The following is a 16,337-nucleotide window of genomic DNA, read 5'->3' on the forward strand; positions in this document are numbered from 1 at the left end:
TAAAGAATAACGTTATAATAATATATATTTTTGCCTTTTAAAATAAACACACTAAGACGTTCAGGAAAATTAACACCTAAAAGAAAGCTTGTGATTTAGTGCTACTATTATAATTACGTTAAGATCTATATATTCAGAAAATTATCTATATAAAAAAGAAAAAATCATGCAATATGACAAAAAAATATTTTAACGATTAACGAATTAAAACAAAACAGTAAAACGGAAGCTGTAACGCAAGTTGTGTAAGATCGCAGGGAGTACGAAATCGATTAAAACAAACAAACTTTTTTATTTAATGTTTTGTATTATTTGAAAAGGATATAAATACTTATTTAAAAAAGTTAATCTAGCATCGCACTTGTTTATATAGTCTAAAATGATTAAGTAATTTTTTAATTTTAGTTAGTTACCATTTTTATGGGCAGGAAAAACTTTTGCGTGACAATGTAAACAAAAATTAAGTTCTAGTTAGCATATAGGTGTGTATACCGTCATAAGTGTTCCTCGCATAGTGTACATGATTGTTGTTAGCCAAAAATTTTGCTGGTTAATTGTAATCAATAAAGCTTCCAAAGTGAGATTAAGGCTTTATAGTTCCATTTCAAAAAAGTACCCGGCTTTTCTTGCGAACGAGGTAGGTAAGTAGGAGCGCAAAATATGAGTGGCTAAAAGATTAAAACCATTAAAAATTATCTACTTGCCTTATTGTGTGTGTAATTTGGTAAAATGACTAGATGGATTTGGTTTTTAAGCTTAAATGTTTTTGTCAAAGGGTTTTTTTGAGGTTAAAGATTATATTTTTTTATAAGTGACATTTTTTCAGTGCATAGTTTTTCTGAAAGTGGTCAGTTTTAGCGTATTTCCTAATTTATTTCTCAGTATTTTAGAAATTAATGACTGAGTTTTTTTTATATTCTTGTTATTTAAACTTATCTTACGAAAATATATGAGAAGAAACTGTAGTCTGCTAGCCCGTGTTGGGGCGAGCAACCCACGCCCGTCCCTACCAGGACAGCCAGTTAAAATCATTCTGTTTGAACCCAGCTGACTTTAACTTCACCATGGCTAGTCGCGTAAACACGGTAGACACGCGAAACTAAAATTAAACGATTGTGTGTTGAAGAGATTATTGCAGAGTTCATAAATTTATCCTGACACATAACAAATAGGATAAATTATAATACACGGAATAAAATACATAAAAAAAGGACATAAAAATTACAATCCTTACGTGACGCCCGGCCGTAGTGATCACGTTACCTACAACACCAAGGCCTTGCCTTCGCATAAGTCCGTACTTGAACTACGCGGAGGGGGGGGGGGAGGGAGTCCACACCAAAGCTTGCATACCGTCCCAAACCAACTTCTTCTTCCACCAATAACAAATTAGAGTTTTACTTACAGTAATTCTCGCCGTGTAGTAGAAATTTACCAACACTGTAGAGCGTCCGGCGCCTCCGGGTACCCGGGGTGTAAACTCGGCGTAGGTGACACATGTAGCACAGTCAAATAGCAGCAGTCTTCGCACTTCGGCACGAGGTGCATTAACACTAGCGGTTCACGAGAAGTTTAAGATCGCTTACGGTAAATATGTTGCCGTTCCTTCCAAATTATAAAAAAAGCTGATGCAGGCAGCGGCAGTGACGGCACCACGTAGCACTCTCCACAGCTAACAGCTAACATCGACCATGTGGGTCGCGTCCCTACTCCCATGCACGGTGCTACACCGACACCCCGTATTCATGGAACTATCAGCTGTTCCGTCGTCGGTCAATGCCCGCAAGCCTCTGTCTTCGCAAGAGTCCAAAACGTCTCTCCCCTGCATGCGTCACACTCCCGTGACGTCATCCACCTCCCTCCGCTAATTCCCCCTCTTTCATACGTGGACAAGTCCATTCAACAGAGGTAAATGGCCGCGCGGAAAACCAAAGTCTTTGATTAATTTTAACTGAGACTTTTGAAGACATAAATAAAAATAAATATGAAAGCATTAACTAAAAAATTACGTTAACATTAAAATAAAACATATTTAAACATTAAACATAATAACATGAGACACCAGAAGTGTCTCAAAACTACTGCATGAATAGCGACGTGAAGCCATGATTCGTCCAGAGCTAATTCATCCACGCACTTTAACCCTTTCTCCAGGGGCGGCTCTGGGGCAGAGCGAGCCGGGAAATCACCCGGGACCCCACGCCGGTGTTTCCCAGTTGTATTTGTTTGTCTGGTGTTCTGTTAAAAGTACGGACATTGGTGGGAAAATGAAAAATTTAATTTTTAGTATCTTGTTACTTAATGTGCTGGCCAATACATATCTTGGTGTACCACTTAAACATTCAAAAACGTCTCATTAATTCATACTAGAAAATAAAAATTCGAATATTTTATCGTCACGTAAAATGACGCGATTCTACACTGTTAAAAATTACAGTGAATTTATTGACTTTTTTTTAACTAGGAAATTTCCTGAAACAAATGAAGAGATCATCGTAATCCCGGTTAACTGAATCTTCGTTCGAACTACTCCGTGTTCCTACTTCTTAGTTCCGTGCCACGCTGAAAACACGGTAAACGGTTTTTTGAACGTTCAAGTGGCACACCAAGATTATTCTTGCAGATTCGTGCTCAATGTAAGTGAAATAATTAACCGTTCATTTACGAAGGTAGCCGTAAATTATACGAAGATGCCTGGAATTAAGTAAAAAAAAAATTTTTTTAAACAGTGTACCGGAAATTTGATCGTAAGCACACCTGAGGATGATTTATCAGGGAGAATACTAAAAAAAAATATTCTTAAAATAAATTAGCAAAATCATTGTCGGAATTTCAAGTTACAGGTTGGTTTAGAGATGTTGTTTGAAAGTGTGCATTTTGACGTGACGTCTAATAAATAGATGAACGCCGGCTACACGCACGAAAAAGTGTCCCGTTACGCGCATTGTCCCGTTACGATGTGTCCCGTTACGCTCATTGTACGCTTGCGCCGCATCTATCTCTCTTCCACTCGGTTGGAACAACCATCGATTTGACTTTTTCGAGGCACATTAAACTTGAAACACTCCCATTCGTTTCCTACTTTTCCTATCATCGTCCTATCCTTAACAGAATAACACAGATTGGAAGAAGTTAAATAGAAAACATGTACAAAAGTTATTGTTAAAATAATCTCTTCGTTAAAGTAATAAACATATTCGAATTAACGAGTGCAAATAAAAGTAAATTCATCAATTAAATTGTAGATTTAATTTCACTCCTTCTTTGTATCCATTAAAAATAGTGGTAATTCAATACAAAATGATTCAATTTTATTCATAAAAGTATGCAATCATTTCATCAATGTTTTGTTATGGCGTTGTCACGTTGAACTATCGTCCGTAAACCGACTTAACAGACAACCAATATTTTTTTTTTGTTTTCCAAATTTCCCCGGGGGAGGGCCTCCATGGGAGTGAGGACCCTGCGAAGTCCATGGCCGCCGCAGTGGTGGATGGAACAGAAGCTAGTCATGGGCGGTTGTCCGCAGGTGCAGCCCAAGAGGGCGCTGGTGGTGGCGGTTAACGAGCAGGCCAAGGAGGAGTGCGAGGCGGACGACTGCAGGAAGAACTTCGCCCGCAACGCCCACACCAAGGCCACCAAGCACGTCGTCAAGATGCTGGGTGAGCTTGTCACCCAAGTGGAACTCATTTTGGCGCGACGGGAGTAAAGTTTCAAGCCCGAGTTTCAGTGCGTCCTCTCCCAATTAGTTCAAGAGTTAGGTACGCTAACCACACGCCCACGAGGCCATTTTTTTTCCTAACCTAACTAAAAACTAAGTGTGTTTGGGAGGGGTCCGGGTTAGGGAGGGACCTAAGTGCGTCTCAGGCCGAAGCCTATCACGCCTTAGTCATTCCTCCCTTCTAACGCGAAAAGGACGGAGAATAGGTTGCGGACGGTGCAGAGAACTCGTCGGGCCTCGTTCCCTTGAGCGCGCTTCACGTGGCGGCGTGCGGCTCAGGTTGAACCCTGCCGTGCTGCAGGGATAGGCGGGTCGCACCTGCGCCTGACGCCACCACGACTCGCTGGCATATAGTAAGGGAGTATTTGGGCAGAGGGCAAGATAACGGAGTTTGAGCTTATTTTGAAAGTGAGCAAAAATTTTGTTAATTCATGTTTATTTCGAAAATTACCTTAATTCTCTCTTTCCCTGCCGTTTTACCCCTTACGATATACTTACGAATCGAGGTTAGAATTGCCAAAGAAGTTTTCCTGTACCTCGTGGACTGAGTTACACGCGCTTTATTATTTAAATTGAGTTAAGAGGGATAAGGACTTGTGAATATATCCTTCTTGACTTGGAAACTAACGGAAGAAACACCCGAAGAGAAGTGAGGAGGTTAACAGAAAACAGGACCAAATAGAGCTGCTTTGTTAACGCCCTATGTCCCACGAGGGATCACAGGAATTAAATTTAAGTCTAAAACGCGATTACTGGTTTTCACTGTCTGTCATGGAAACAAATACAAGGATGGATTTTGGATCATTCTGTAGTTATCTTTCTTGTCCATTCTTGTGGTTTTGACATACAGTGAAAATCAGCAATTGTGTTTGTCCACGAAAATGTTTTAAGTCTATCATCCCCTTTGCAAAAATAAGTCCAGGAACAATTTAATATATATATAAAAAATTGCTAATTATGTAAAAAAAATTTTACTTTGTGTAAATTTATCTTAATGAGTTGTTTACCACAGTAGTAATTTAATTTTCATATATATATATATATATATATAGTAGGATATTGGTATGTATGACGTTAACAAACGGACTCCGTTTCACCGATCGCCAAGAAATTTGGCACTTCAAAGTGTTTTTTTTCATGGAGAAGGTTTCTATACTATCCTTTTTTTTTTTAAATTTGCCAGTAGATGGCGCTGCAACACATTGTTTCTACACCGTTTTCAAACCGATTTACATGAAAATTAGCATACATACATACATACATTTTTGAACATGGAGAATGGCGCTGCAACGCATCAACTAACAAACAGTTCACAGGATGATCGGCTTGGGCAAACATAAATTGTGTGTCATTTCTCCATGTCCACCACACTGTCATATAGCGCTATCCATTTTGCATTAACTCGCGGTCAATATACCACCCTGTGTTCAGCCCGGGCAACGCCGGGTACTGAAGCTAGTATAGTATAACTATCACTTTATTGTTTGCAAATCAAAAAGGGCACACTATCATTAACATCAAACATAACACTAAAAAAAAAGTTAGTTAAGAGCGATAACGAGGCTCGTGATGAAAACCATTGTGAAAACTCGTCACGTAATAAGAACTCTCGTATACTTCGCTTAATATGTTTTTTAACTTTTGGTCGGTTGCTTGTATGTCTGAATATTCAACGCGCGCTTAAGCTCATATTGCACGAGAGACAAAGCACGCAATGTAATGCTCGTTAAGTCGCAGCACATGCGAAATATCACCACAATGTCACCCATAAATTATGCTGACTCGCCCAAGTACAAGGATTTCTCGATTAAACCCAGAAAAAAATATTATAATACAGTGTGTCAGTTTAGTAATCAGCGTTCATAATTAATTAATGGAGATATATCTTCATCGTATGGCTATACGGTGGCTTATTTATTTTAAGTTTCTTGACAGCTGGGTTTTTATTATATACTTCACTCTTAACACTTCAAAGGTCTACTTTATCCACACAAATTATTCCCAGTTCTTTAACGGTTTTTCTTCATAGATTTAATCGGACGAAAGATAATTTTAAAAGCACACGCTGGCGGTTAGCAACATGAAGGCGACATCATTTTAATAGTTTCGCACACTTTTCTCGACTCACGAAAAATTACCAGCCAGATAAAGCAAACTCATTTCTTCGGAAGAACGTAGTAGAAGAAACATTTAATTGTATGGCATATAATGGAATAGCGTTAATTTCGAGTCTCTCATGCATTATCTACACCACCAACGTGGTTTGCCAGTTGTCTGCGTACACTTGGCAGCACTGTACGCTGAGGTCTCGGCTGGGTTGCCTGTTTTCTGCGTGCTTGGTAGACCTGGTAGGAAATTAAAGATAGTACCTAGAAACACTGTGCGCCGAGGCCTTGGCAGGGTTGCCTGTTCTCTGCGTACACTTGGCAACACTGTGCGCTGAGGCCTTGGTTGGTTTTCCTGTTCTCTGCGTACACTTGGCAACACTGTGCGCTGAAGCCTCGGCTGGGTTGCTTGTTTTCTGCATGCTCGGAAGACTTGGTAGAAAATTAAAGTGAATACCTGGAAACACCGTGTGACAAGGCCTTGGCAGGGTTACCTATTCTCTGCGTACACTTGGCAATACTGTGCGCTGAGGCCCTTGGCAGGGTTGCCTATTCTCTGCGTACACTTGGCAACACTGTGCGCTGAGGCCCTTGACAGGGTTGCCTGTTCTCTGCGTACACTTGGAAACACTGTGCACTGAAGCCTCGGCTGGGTTGCCTGTTCTCTGCATGATCGGTAGACCTGGTAGGAAATTAAAGTGAATACCTGGAAACACCGTGTGACAAGGCCTTGGCAGGGTTACCTATTCTCTGCGTACACTTGGCAATACTGTGCGCTGAGGCCCTTGACAGGGTTGCCTATTCTCTGCGTACACTTGGCAACACTGTGCGCTGAGGCCCTTGACAGGGTTGCCTGTTCTCCGTGTGCCTTTCAGTGGCGGTGGTGGCGGCCTTCTTCATCTGCTGGGCGCCCTTCCACGCGCAGCGCCTGCTCGCGGTCTACGGCGGCGAGGCGAAGCGGCCCAGCGCCGCCATGATGGTCGTCTACACCGTCCTCACCTACGTGTCGGGCATCCTCTACTACCTGTCTACCACCGTCAACCCCTTCCTCTACCACATCATGTCGCACAAGTTCCGCGAGGCGTTCAAGGTGAGAGCGGGCGGTAGCCTACGCCGCGATAGGGCTTAGCCAAGGAGGAGGTTATCTTCAGCGTGTAACTGTTCTGGAAGCTTACAACAGCTCACTCGAAAATTGTTATTCTCACATAATATTTTTTTTTTTTGATATTTTCTTGGATTACTTTTAAAATAGAAATTTATAGGTGGTTAAATTAAAGTCAGTTGGTCTAACGTCAAAAATCTTCAGCAGACCTGTCAAAACATTATTTTTGACTACGATAAATGAAAACACTGCTAACTCCTGAGCATCGATTTTATTAATCCTGCCAGTTTACCCTCTGTACATTTTTTTTTATGTCAAAGAAAAATAACCAGAAGTAGGGTTTTGTTTTGATAAAATAAACGCCACACTAAATCATCACCAATATTATAATTATTACCTACTATAATACACCCGCTTTACTTTGCTTTTCCAACTGTCCAAAAAATACCTACACGTTTTAGACGAAACCATGTAACTAAACTTGTATGGACAAGTGCAATGGCTCTTAAAATGTTATTCGTAATCAGCAAAATTTTATTCGTAATCAGACACCTTTGATATGTCTTGTAAATGTTATAAATGACGCGTCAACACCTGGAGCTCTGCTCACCAGGCGGCCACCTCAAGTCAGTTTTTCAAGACGTATCGGTCGGTCTCACACGCCATGCTGGTAATTAAATTTTGTCATCATAGTTACATGAAGGCTTTTCCTGTAAATTTATCTCAATAGTTTCATTGCATTTTATGTTTCGGCTCAGTTTGTCTGAAAATGTATTAACTTAATGTTGCTTTAACGTGTGACCTTGTACAGCTCAAAAAATAGCGTTAAGTGAACATTTTGCGGAGAATTGTTTAACCCGAAAACTAATGCAAGAGACAGAGTGAAATTGAAGTGTCTTACTGAGTCGAGTGGAGTTTAGTCGGGCAGCGTGACGGCAGGCAGGCGAGGTTCTGACGGTGTAGCTTCTGGGCGGCAGCAACTCCCCGCCTCGGTCGTCGACTCGGAGCTGTCTCTCCGTCCCAGGCCGTGCAAATTGGGGACCTTTTATACCCTGGAACTTGAGGTAGAAAACATCGGAGATTGTTCTGGGCCTACATGACCGGAAACGCCGAGTAGGCGACGTCCGGTTCAAAGCCGGCCACACGAACTCCGCCGAGCATTTCCGAGCGGCTCCGATGCGTCGCGCGCGGCGCGCGACAATTCCTGTTGCCCGGGTAGCATCGGGCGCGCGGTTAGGCGCCACGCCGACGTCATCATGTACGTAGTGCGAGAGCATACGCAACAAAATAAATTTGCAGAAATATTTATAAACATTTACAAACTAATTAACAGAAAATAAAAAAATAAAAATCTTGGAGAGTATGACTTAGCCTTAACTGTTCAGCAACTATAATTTGATGTCACAAACAATGTTTTGAAAATGTTCTCATTAATAAAAGCAATTAAATGTATTATGTATTTTATTAATCACTGAAGGTTTATTCATGCATAAACACTAAATTTATTTTTGTAAATTTTACTGAAATAATCATGACAAATTATAGATATTTGTATATTTAAATGAAAGCAAATATATCGCTATAAAAATGTTCGCAAGATTACTGGATTCGGATTCTTGTCCGAGAATTTATGTTTTGTGTTGTCCTAGTATCTACATTAGATTAAGTAATTTGTAAATTGATCTCTCAGTAGCTTCTAGAATTAACTGCGCATAGTAATAAGCATAATAAAAACAAATAAAGTACAATTGTTTAATATTCAGTTATATTTATTTCTAGGGTTTTAATAATTTATCCTTGTATAAAAAAACAATCAAAATTTTCAATCGTGCCAATTTTCGTGAGCGCCACAAGAAATATTCAGTATTGTTTCCAAAAACGTATTAAATATATGCAAAAATAACATCATTAATGTGTGATATAAATTTACAATATATTTCTTGTGGTATTACAGTAGGTTTATTTATTAGCAACTAGTTTACAAAGAAACTTTTTTCCCTGTGCATGACAAAACGTGAATAAATTAACCAGGGAAAAATATTTTTGACATCGTTGTCATATGAGGCTGATGAGGGGTGAAACAGTGAGATGAAGCGCCACAGAATTTATTGCTGATGCAAACGAAAGTGTCACGAGAATACTTATCGGCTCACAGAAACATCTGTTACGTCTCATCCCTTGCGAGATACCTGTGGCATTGACCCCACGGGAATTGAACCAAGTTCATCTTGTCGGATGCTGAGTGATACAACCACTCAAAGACTCTGGCCTCTATAGAGACCTGTAAAATTCGCGATTTCAAATCCCTAAAGGATAGACTCTATGATCCTCTATGCACTCGTGCAAATTACATCTGCTGATTGGTTACCGAATCGTAACACCTGGTGCTGGAATGATCGTGATTCGCTAATTCTTCTGTTAAAGATTTTTCATTGGCCCAGAGTCCTTCAGATAAACTGTGGCCCAATCACTGAAGCATAATAATGTTAAAATTATTTGGACTCTATCCTATCGCGAAATGAATCCGCGAATTTTACAGGTCTCTACCTATTGCTAACATTAGTTAGAAATAATTATTAGTTCCTAAGGGGGAAAAGTTGCTACCTGGAGCTCTGCATTCGCATTTATATACTTGAAATACAAATTTTCAAATACAGTTCTGCAGTGTTGCAGAAAACACTCAAGTGTTTGAGTAAGGGAACCTCCTGATACTTTTTAAATGTATCTGAAGCATCGTGTCCTATATAGATTTTTGTAGGAGGTCGGGGGAGAATAAGCATTCCAAATAACTGATAATTTTGCCACTGAATTAATTCATTGCTCATAGTGACTCCACTGAAATTTCAACTTTATTTTAGACCTTACCTGGGTGTGTTAGACGGCCGTGTTTGCGGGGACGTGGGTTCATATCTCGCACCCCCCCCCCCTCAGGCATGACTCCAATTTATGAAAACCGAGTCCGGTATCCAACTGGTTCGTAGTCCACTAAAATCTTGGGAGGTTTCGTCACCGTTATCCCCTGTGCTCAACCGCGTGGCATAAAATCTTATAAATAAACTTACATACTCTGCGTGTATGAGAACTCAGCGCCAAGACGGAAACAGTTGATAGGCGATTAAATGACGGTTATAAATTAAAAAAAAAAAATGTCATAGTATTTGAGTTAAATGCTTTTTTTTTTAATTCTAAGTTTTAAAATCCTCAAGTTTCACCAAATTATTTGTTACTGTGACTACTGTTTTTTTTTCTTACGCAATTCTAATAATGCTATTCTTTGAGGGGGGGGGGGGAAATTCTTTGCAAAATGTATGCGGAAAAAACCTTTTTCATTTGGGTATCTTTGACTATTGCAACTGTAAAAAAAAAAAGCACGTGCTAGCTTGGCAAGTTGCATTAAAAGATGGCTCATCTAAGCGAGTGAGAGTTCACATGTCTGTCTGTTGTGCAAGGAAGGGTGGAGTAGCCGGGCTGGAATGCGGTTGCTAGCTGCCGCCCGCTCTGTCGCTGTGTTGCAGGACACGCTGGCGAGGTACCTGCGCCGGCGGCGCGGGCGCGGAGGTAGGTGGCACTGCTACTCTGTTCTCTCGGGCAGACACAACAACACCGCCACCACCAACAACAACAACAACAGCTCGACGTGCAACAGCAGCGCCAGCCAGCGCAGCGCCACCTCGCTGCGCTACCTGGAGGCGGACATGGCGCGGCTGCGCGGCGATCGCAGGCCCGTGGTGGTGTCCTTCCGGCGCGCCGGTGCCTCGGCGGACCCCAGGAGGAAGCAACCGGCCGCCCTCGACGAGATCTGCGCCGGGCCGACGTCCAAACCCCGAGACGAGACCCGCCGCAGATTCCCAACGACCCAAAACCCGCCGGTCCTCACGTCAGACGGCCCCGAAAAGGAAACCCCGTCCTCGAACTCTCCCTCAAAGTCTCCCGTCGACCTCTTCGACGAACAAACACTTCCTGATGCAACGCCCGCGGGAAAACCACGTCCATCGCCGAGGCAACCCACTCTCGCCGCAACTTCACCGGTTGGGCTCGTAAGGGTGGAGGACATCGAAATATTTCAAGAAGACCAGATAAAGATCAAAATTGCGGAGACGAAGACGGCGCCGCCGCCGCCAAAAGAAGGCACGCCAGCGCACAAATCGAACGCATCCGTCGCCTCCAGCCTAGACTGCAGCGGGCCGCATTTCGGCAGTCCTTCCTTTCATGGCGATGCGAAAGACGTTATTAAGAAATCCTCCACCACGCCGTGTTTCGGTTCCTGCAGGGCCAGCCTGCTTCCCAATGTCTCTATGGATCGTTCCGCTACGACGGAATTCAAAAAATATTTGGAATCGAACTCACAAAACTTAGATGATGAAATTGACGATAATAAGGATGCCCATGATTGCCCCAAAAAACACTCCAAAGAAAAAAATTACGAAATAAACAAAAAAATCGAACTTATTTTACCCGTGATTGTTATCGAAGAGAAAACGTTGTCCAATAATGCTGAACATAACAACATAAACAATAATTATCAATGTTTTGCAGAAAATTCAAAGGATGTGTATTTGCAGAGTGAAGAAGAAAATGACCGAACGAAAATGTTGCCAAAAAGAACCTCGTATTCTCTAAAATGTTTTCCACAAGATTTCAACAAACTTCCTGATTTCGGTTTCTCGGTTGATAAAGAAAACGAAAAACCAACAAAAGCATGGAACTATTTGACTAAAACCGATGGATATTCTTTTGAACTTATATCAGGAAGTAGGAGAAGAAACAGTTATATCTAAATTGTTGCAAGTGATTTAAATAGCGGCTTAGTCAGGCCGCAATAGTGGATTTTTCGAGATATAATTTTACGTAAAATTAAATAAAAAATGAATTTTTTTTTCTGAAATGAATTTTAAGTTTATACACCTTAAAAACAGATTGGAACTGCAGCTTAAAACTTTTTGACAAATTCATTTTTTAAGTAATAAATATCATGCCTTCATAGAATTTGATTTAATACCGCGTAAGAAAGGAATTACACCGTATTTTGGTTTTTGATTACTTTAACTACAAGATGTTAATTATTTGTTCGAAAAATAAGGGGAAAATCCACATAGTTGGAGCTTGACCCGCTTAGATAGTTATGAGGTAACCTCAAGTTCGAATTGGGAAGCATGAATCAACGACAAAGAATTTGGCCACCTTTTCGCTTAGAAATTTTTTCTATACTTTTAATTTTTAATTTTTTTTTTTACATAAAAACGATCCTAAAAGTAAGTAATATACCTTTAAACTTAAATAGGTTTGCGATATTCTTGAGAATCGCTCACTTAAACGATTCTTAGTAAGAAAAAGATTTTTGTTAAATTTCATGATTAAACTGTCACTTCGTAGTGAAAAAAAAATTAAGTTTTAATTTTTTAAGTGTTCATTTACATTAAGATAAAAAATTGATGTTAATCACTTTATTAAAATATAAGGTTATTCAAACGATAACTGCTTAATCAAAAGAATTAATGGTTGTTTGAAAGAAACGCAAACATAAACTATATTTTCTTGTATCCACATTGTCCTTTAAATAACTGAAAATTCAAGTTTCGTTTTTACAAGAATTTGACTAACAAAATCAACGCATGCAGCGCTAACACAGTCTTAATGTTTGATGTAAGTGGAAATGGTTTGGTAACTGGTATTGCAGTAACCTGAATGTATTCTTATACAAAACTCTCATTTACTGAAATATCATAATCATAGCATTCTCATATTCGCTAAAAAAAATTTTTTGAAACAGCATGCTAATTTTCAACGGCTGTAAGTGAAATAAATGTTATGTAATCAAGAGTGATTGAAATATCAAATCTGCTGCCAGAAGGTAGATTGTAAAATTTTCAGTTCTAATTAACAAAATATTTTCTAAAACTATTATACGTAAAACCTACTGCAAGTAAAGTGGAAAACGATTTCTCAAACTGGAGATCCAAAGTTGGTATTTGTATATTGATATATGTCTCTGTTACCTGTTAGTTCGTGTATTGTGTAGTATCTAAAGATACGAGCTGGCTTTTAAGTGGAGTTATTCCCTTAGTGTAAATTTGTAAATGTTTTCGGCAACATATTTAAAAAAAAAATGGTGCTGATATTATCTGTACCAACTAGGATTAAGTTTGATTAATTTCTTAAACTGTATATTAGTATTATTAAAAGTATACCTATATGAATTTATTAACTGCATACAGTACTTAACAACACTATTGATTTTTCTATGTATTTAATACTTACTGCCTTTGTAAGCGATGTGATTTATTGTTTCCTGATTATATGTATCAAATAATTCGTTTTCACAAATGTAATGTAAATTGAAATTTTTAGTTCGTATTGATGAGAAGCTACTATGTAAAATATTTTTAAAAATTAAACATTAAATGACAAAATCATTTTTGTAGTTTCATAAGCAATTATCAAGAAACGTTTGGTATAAGGTTATTTAAATTATATTGTTGTGTGCAGGTTAATATGATTATTTTTCTTGATATTACGAAATCTCGATAGTATAACTTTCTAGGTTAAAATATTTTTGCAACAAAAAAAAAATCGTGCTGTCATTATTAACGTAAAGGTATAGGTATAGATTAGTAAATCTTCTCAACTAAAATACGGAATGGCGTGCAGAATAATCTCCTTATGACTATTATAAATTCAAATTTGAAAAAAAACTTCAAGCCATTATTGGCGTTTAGTAAACGAACTACTTGTCAGGGACTTCAGTAAAACCACCGTTGCACTTAAATTCAAACTCTGAGATCCAGATGCATACACGGGTCAATTATTTCCGAAATAGAATGGTCTAGGACTGTTTTGTTGAGAGAATGGAAATTTTTGCACCAGTTAATTTCGATAATGCAGCATTTCCTAGATGTTAAATTAAAAATAAAGTAAAAGTATCCCTTTTATACAATTTAAAATAATTGCCAAAAGCTGGCCAGATAAAATGAAAAGAAAAAAACTTCCTAATTAGATAAATTCATTAATGCACTCTTGAATATTTGTATGAGTATTCTTTGCACAAAAAATATTTTTACTTTAAGAAAATTACTTCTTATTCGCTTTTGTAATTACATTTCAAAATTGTTGGTTAAAATAAGTGCTTCTCAACGTTAAGTTCTTATAAAAAAAAAAAAGATTGATCATTCAGTTCATAAATATATTTGTAGATGGCAGCACGGGTTGTATCGACCACCTCAGATAAGGTCGCGAGCACGTCTTGGTTAGTTCTAAAAGTAAGCGCGCAGCAACAGTAGCGCCACTAGCAAGAGGGATGTCTGGAAAACTCACTGGTCCCTATCGATAATATAATGAGACACTTGTCGCACATTTTCCCCTTCTGACGCAACGCAACTAGAAAGGTGAAGGAGTGTCGTATCGGTTTCGTAATTGTTGCGTCTAATTAAAGGAAAACTGATTAGTTTGAAATTACTATGAAAGATTTGGGTCGCAGTAAAATCCAAATCTCCCCCCCCCCCCCCACCACGCAAACAAAAAAAAGGGTGAAAATTAAAAAAAAAACTAGTGGAGCTAATAAGTCTATGCTAGAATAGGCAGCTAACAGGAGGGTCCCGTGTAGATAAGTGTAAAACACGATACCTAGTTCATAAGTGTCAGAAAATTAAAATGTGACCCGTTTTTAAAAAAAAAACCTACATAGCTTTAAAACAAAAAAAAAAATCTTTGTTACACACATAACGTAACATTGTAAAAAGAAAATATACAAGGTAAAAAAAAAAATTCTGGTACACGTTTTAGGCATCAGAGTCATGACAAGGTACAAAAGTTTACAAAATACTTAAAACAAGAGGGAAAAAAACTTTAAACTACAATATTCTCAGTTAATAAGAGATAAACGAACTTTATCGCTACCCTAAAAGTATACAAACATGGCCAGGAGTCTCGCTAGAAGGCAGCGCAGAGGCTGATCATGGAAACACATAAAATAAAAATTAAAAAAAAAACTTTTTTATCGTTTAATGAACTAAAAATTAAAACACAAAATTAAATTAAAGTTTTTTGTCCAACAGCCAAATAATGCACCACATATATATATAACTAGCTAAACCCGGCCACGCTTTGCTGTGGCACAGTTTAATATTAATTCATTGTTTAATTTAATATTTTACTGTGCATGGCTGTGGAATGTAATAGAAGAAATAAAAATGTGTTTAGCTTAAATATTTTTATTGTAAAGCTAATGGAAGGACTACATTCCTTGTTTTCCCATTTTTTGCATAAACATATAGATCAGATGGTTTACCGACTCTGGAGCACCCGACATATAACTGTCCATGAGAGAAGCATTCATTTTCTAAATTCAAACCGCACACTTGCAAAGATTGTCCTTGTGCTTTATTGATGGTCATAGCGAACGCAAGGCGTATTGGAAATTGAAGTCGTTTGAACTCGAACGCCATATCTGTCGGAATAAGTGGCATTCGTGGAAGTAATACGTCTTCACCTTTATGAAGTCCAATCAAAATTGTTGCTTCAATAAGATTATCCATTAATTTTTTAACTACTAATCGTGTACCATTACATAATTTAGGCTGACAGATATTTCGAAGCAATATAATTGGCACACCAATTTTCAAATTCAAAATATGTGGTGGTAATCCTGGAACATCGAGTGAATTGAGAAATTCCGTTGGAAAGTTCACTGCTTCATTTTGGTGCACTACTGAATCAATAGATTTGTATGTCATTGTTTCACCTTCGATTCTGTTTATAATACTATTGTTCATATCGTGTACGTCAACATTTTTAGCCGCTAGAATGGCTCTTTCGCTCAACCATGCATGATTTTTGAATTTTCTTTCGATGTTTTGGAATACCTTGTCTACTAATTCCTCTTTTGAATCTACGATGTTGCATAAATCAGATGATAAGCTGATTTTTCCTGTTTCTGGATTTGTAAGTACAGTGCCGTTACCAACTTCAATTAATTGTCTTGAAAATATGACTGCTGTTGGATCGTTCTGAAGTTTAACTCGCATATTCGTGGTTAAATGCATTTTTTTTACTGTGCTCCAAAAATTTGAATATTTTAAGCAGGCATGCAATTCATCAGCAGGTGTTGAGCGAGGTATCACTGGGAGCGTTTGCCTGAAATCACCGGATAGTAACACCAACACTCCCCCAAATGGATCTGGATTATTTCGCAAATATTTCAGTGTATGGTCTAATGCTTCCAATGACTTTTTGTGAGCCATTGTACACTCATCCCATACAATGATTTTGCACGTCTGAAGAACTTTTCCCATTCCTGATGTTTTTGAAATGTTACATGTTGGACTTTCTGTGCATTGCATGTTTAGTGATAGTTTAAGAGCTGAATGCGCTGTTCTACCTCCTTCCATTAATGTTGCAGCAATACCCGAGGAAG

General features: G+C 38.6%; 1 protein-coding gene across 1 annotated transcript in view; it reads left to right on the top strand.

Moving 5' to 3' along the window:
• LOC134542894 (alpha-1D adrenergic receptor-like) overlaps window positions 1-16,337 on the top strand; it is a 186,238-nt gene that overhangs the window by 157,157 nt on the left and 12,744 nt on the right. Inside the window, exons 5-7 of the mRNA XM_063387478.1 lie at window positions 3,536-3,662; window positions 6,702-6,916; window positions 10,444-11,385. Of these exons, the coding sequence (XP_063243548.1) occupies window positions 3,536-3,662; window positions 6,702-6,916; window positions 10,444-11,385 (1,284 nt within the window). The remainder of the gene's footprint in view (window positions 1-3,535; window positions 3,663-6,701; window positions 6,917-10,443; window positions 11,386-16,337) is intronic.

Source organism: Bacillus rossius (genome assembly GCF_032445375.1).
Source record: "Bacillus rossius redtenbacheri isolate Brsri chromosome 9 unlocalized genomic scaffold, Brsri_v3 Brsri_v3_scf9_2, whole genome shotgun sequence".
Lineage (NCBI taxonomy): Eukaryota > Metazoa > Arthropoda > Insecta > Phasmatodea > Bacillidae > Bacillus > Bacillus rossius.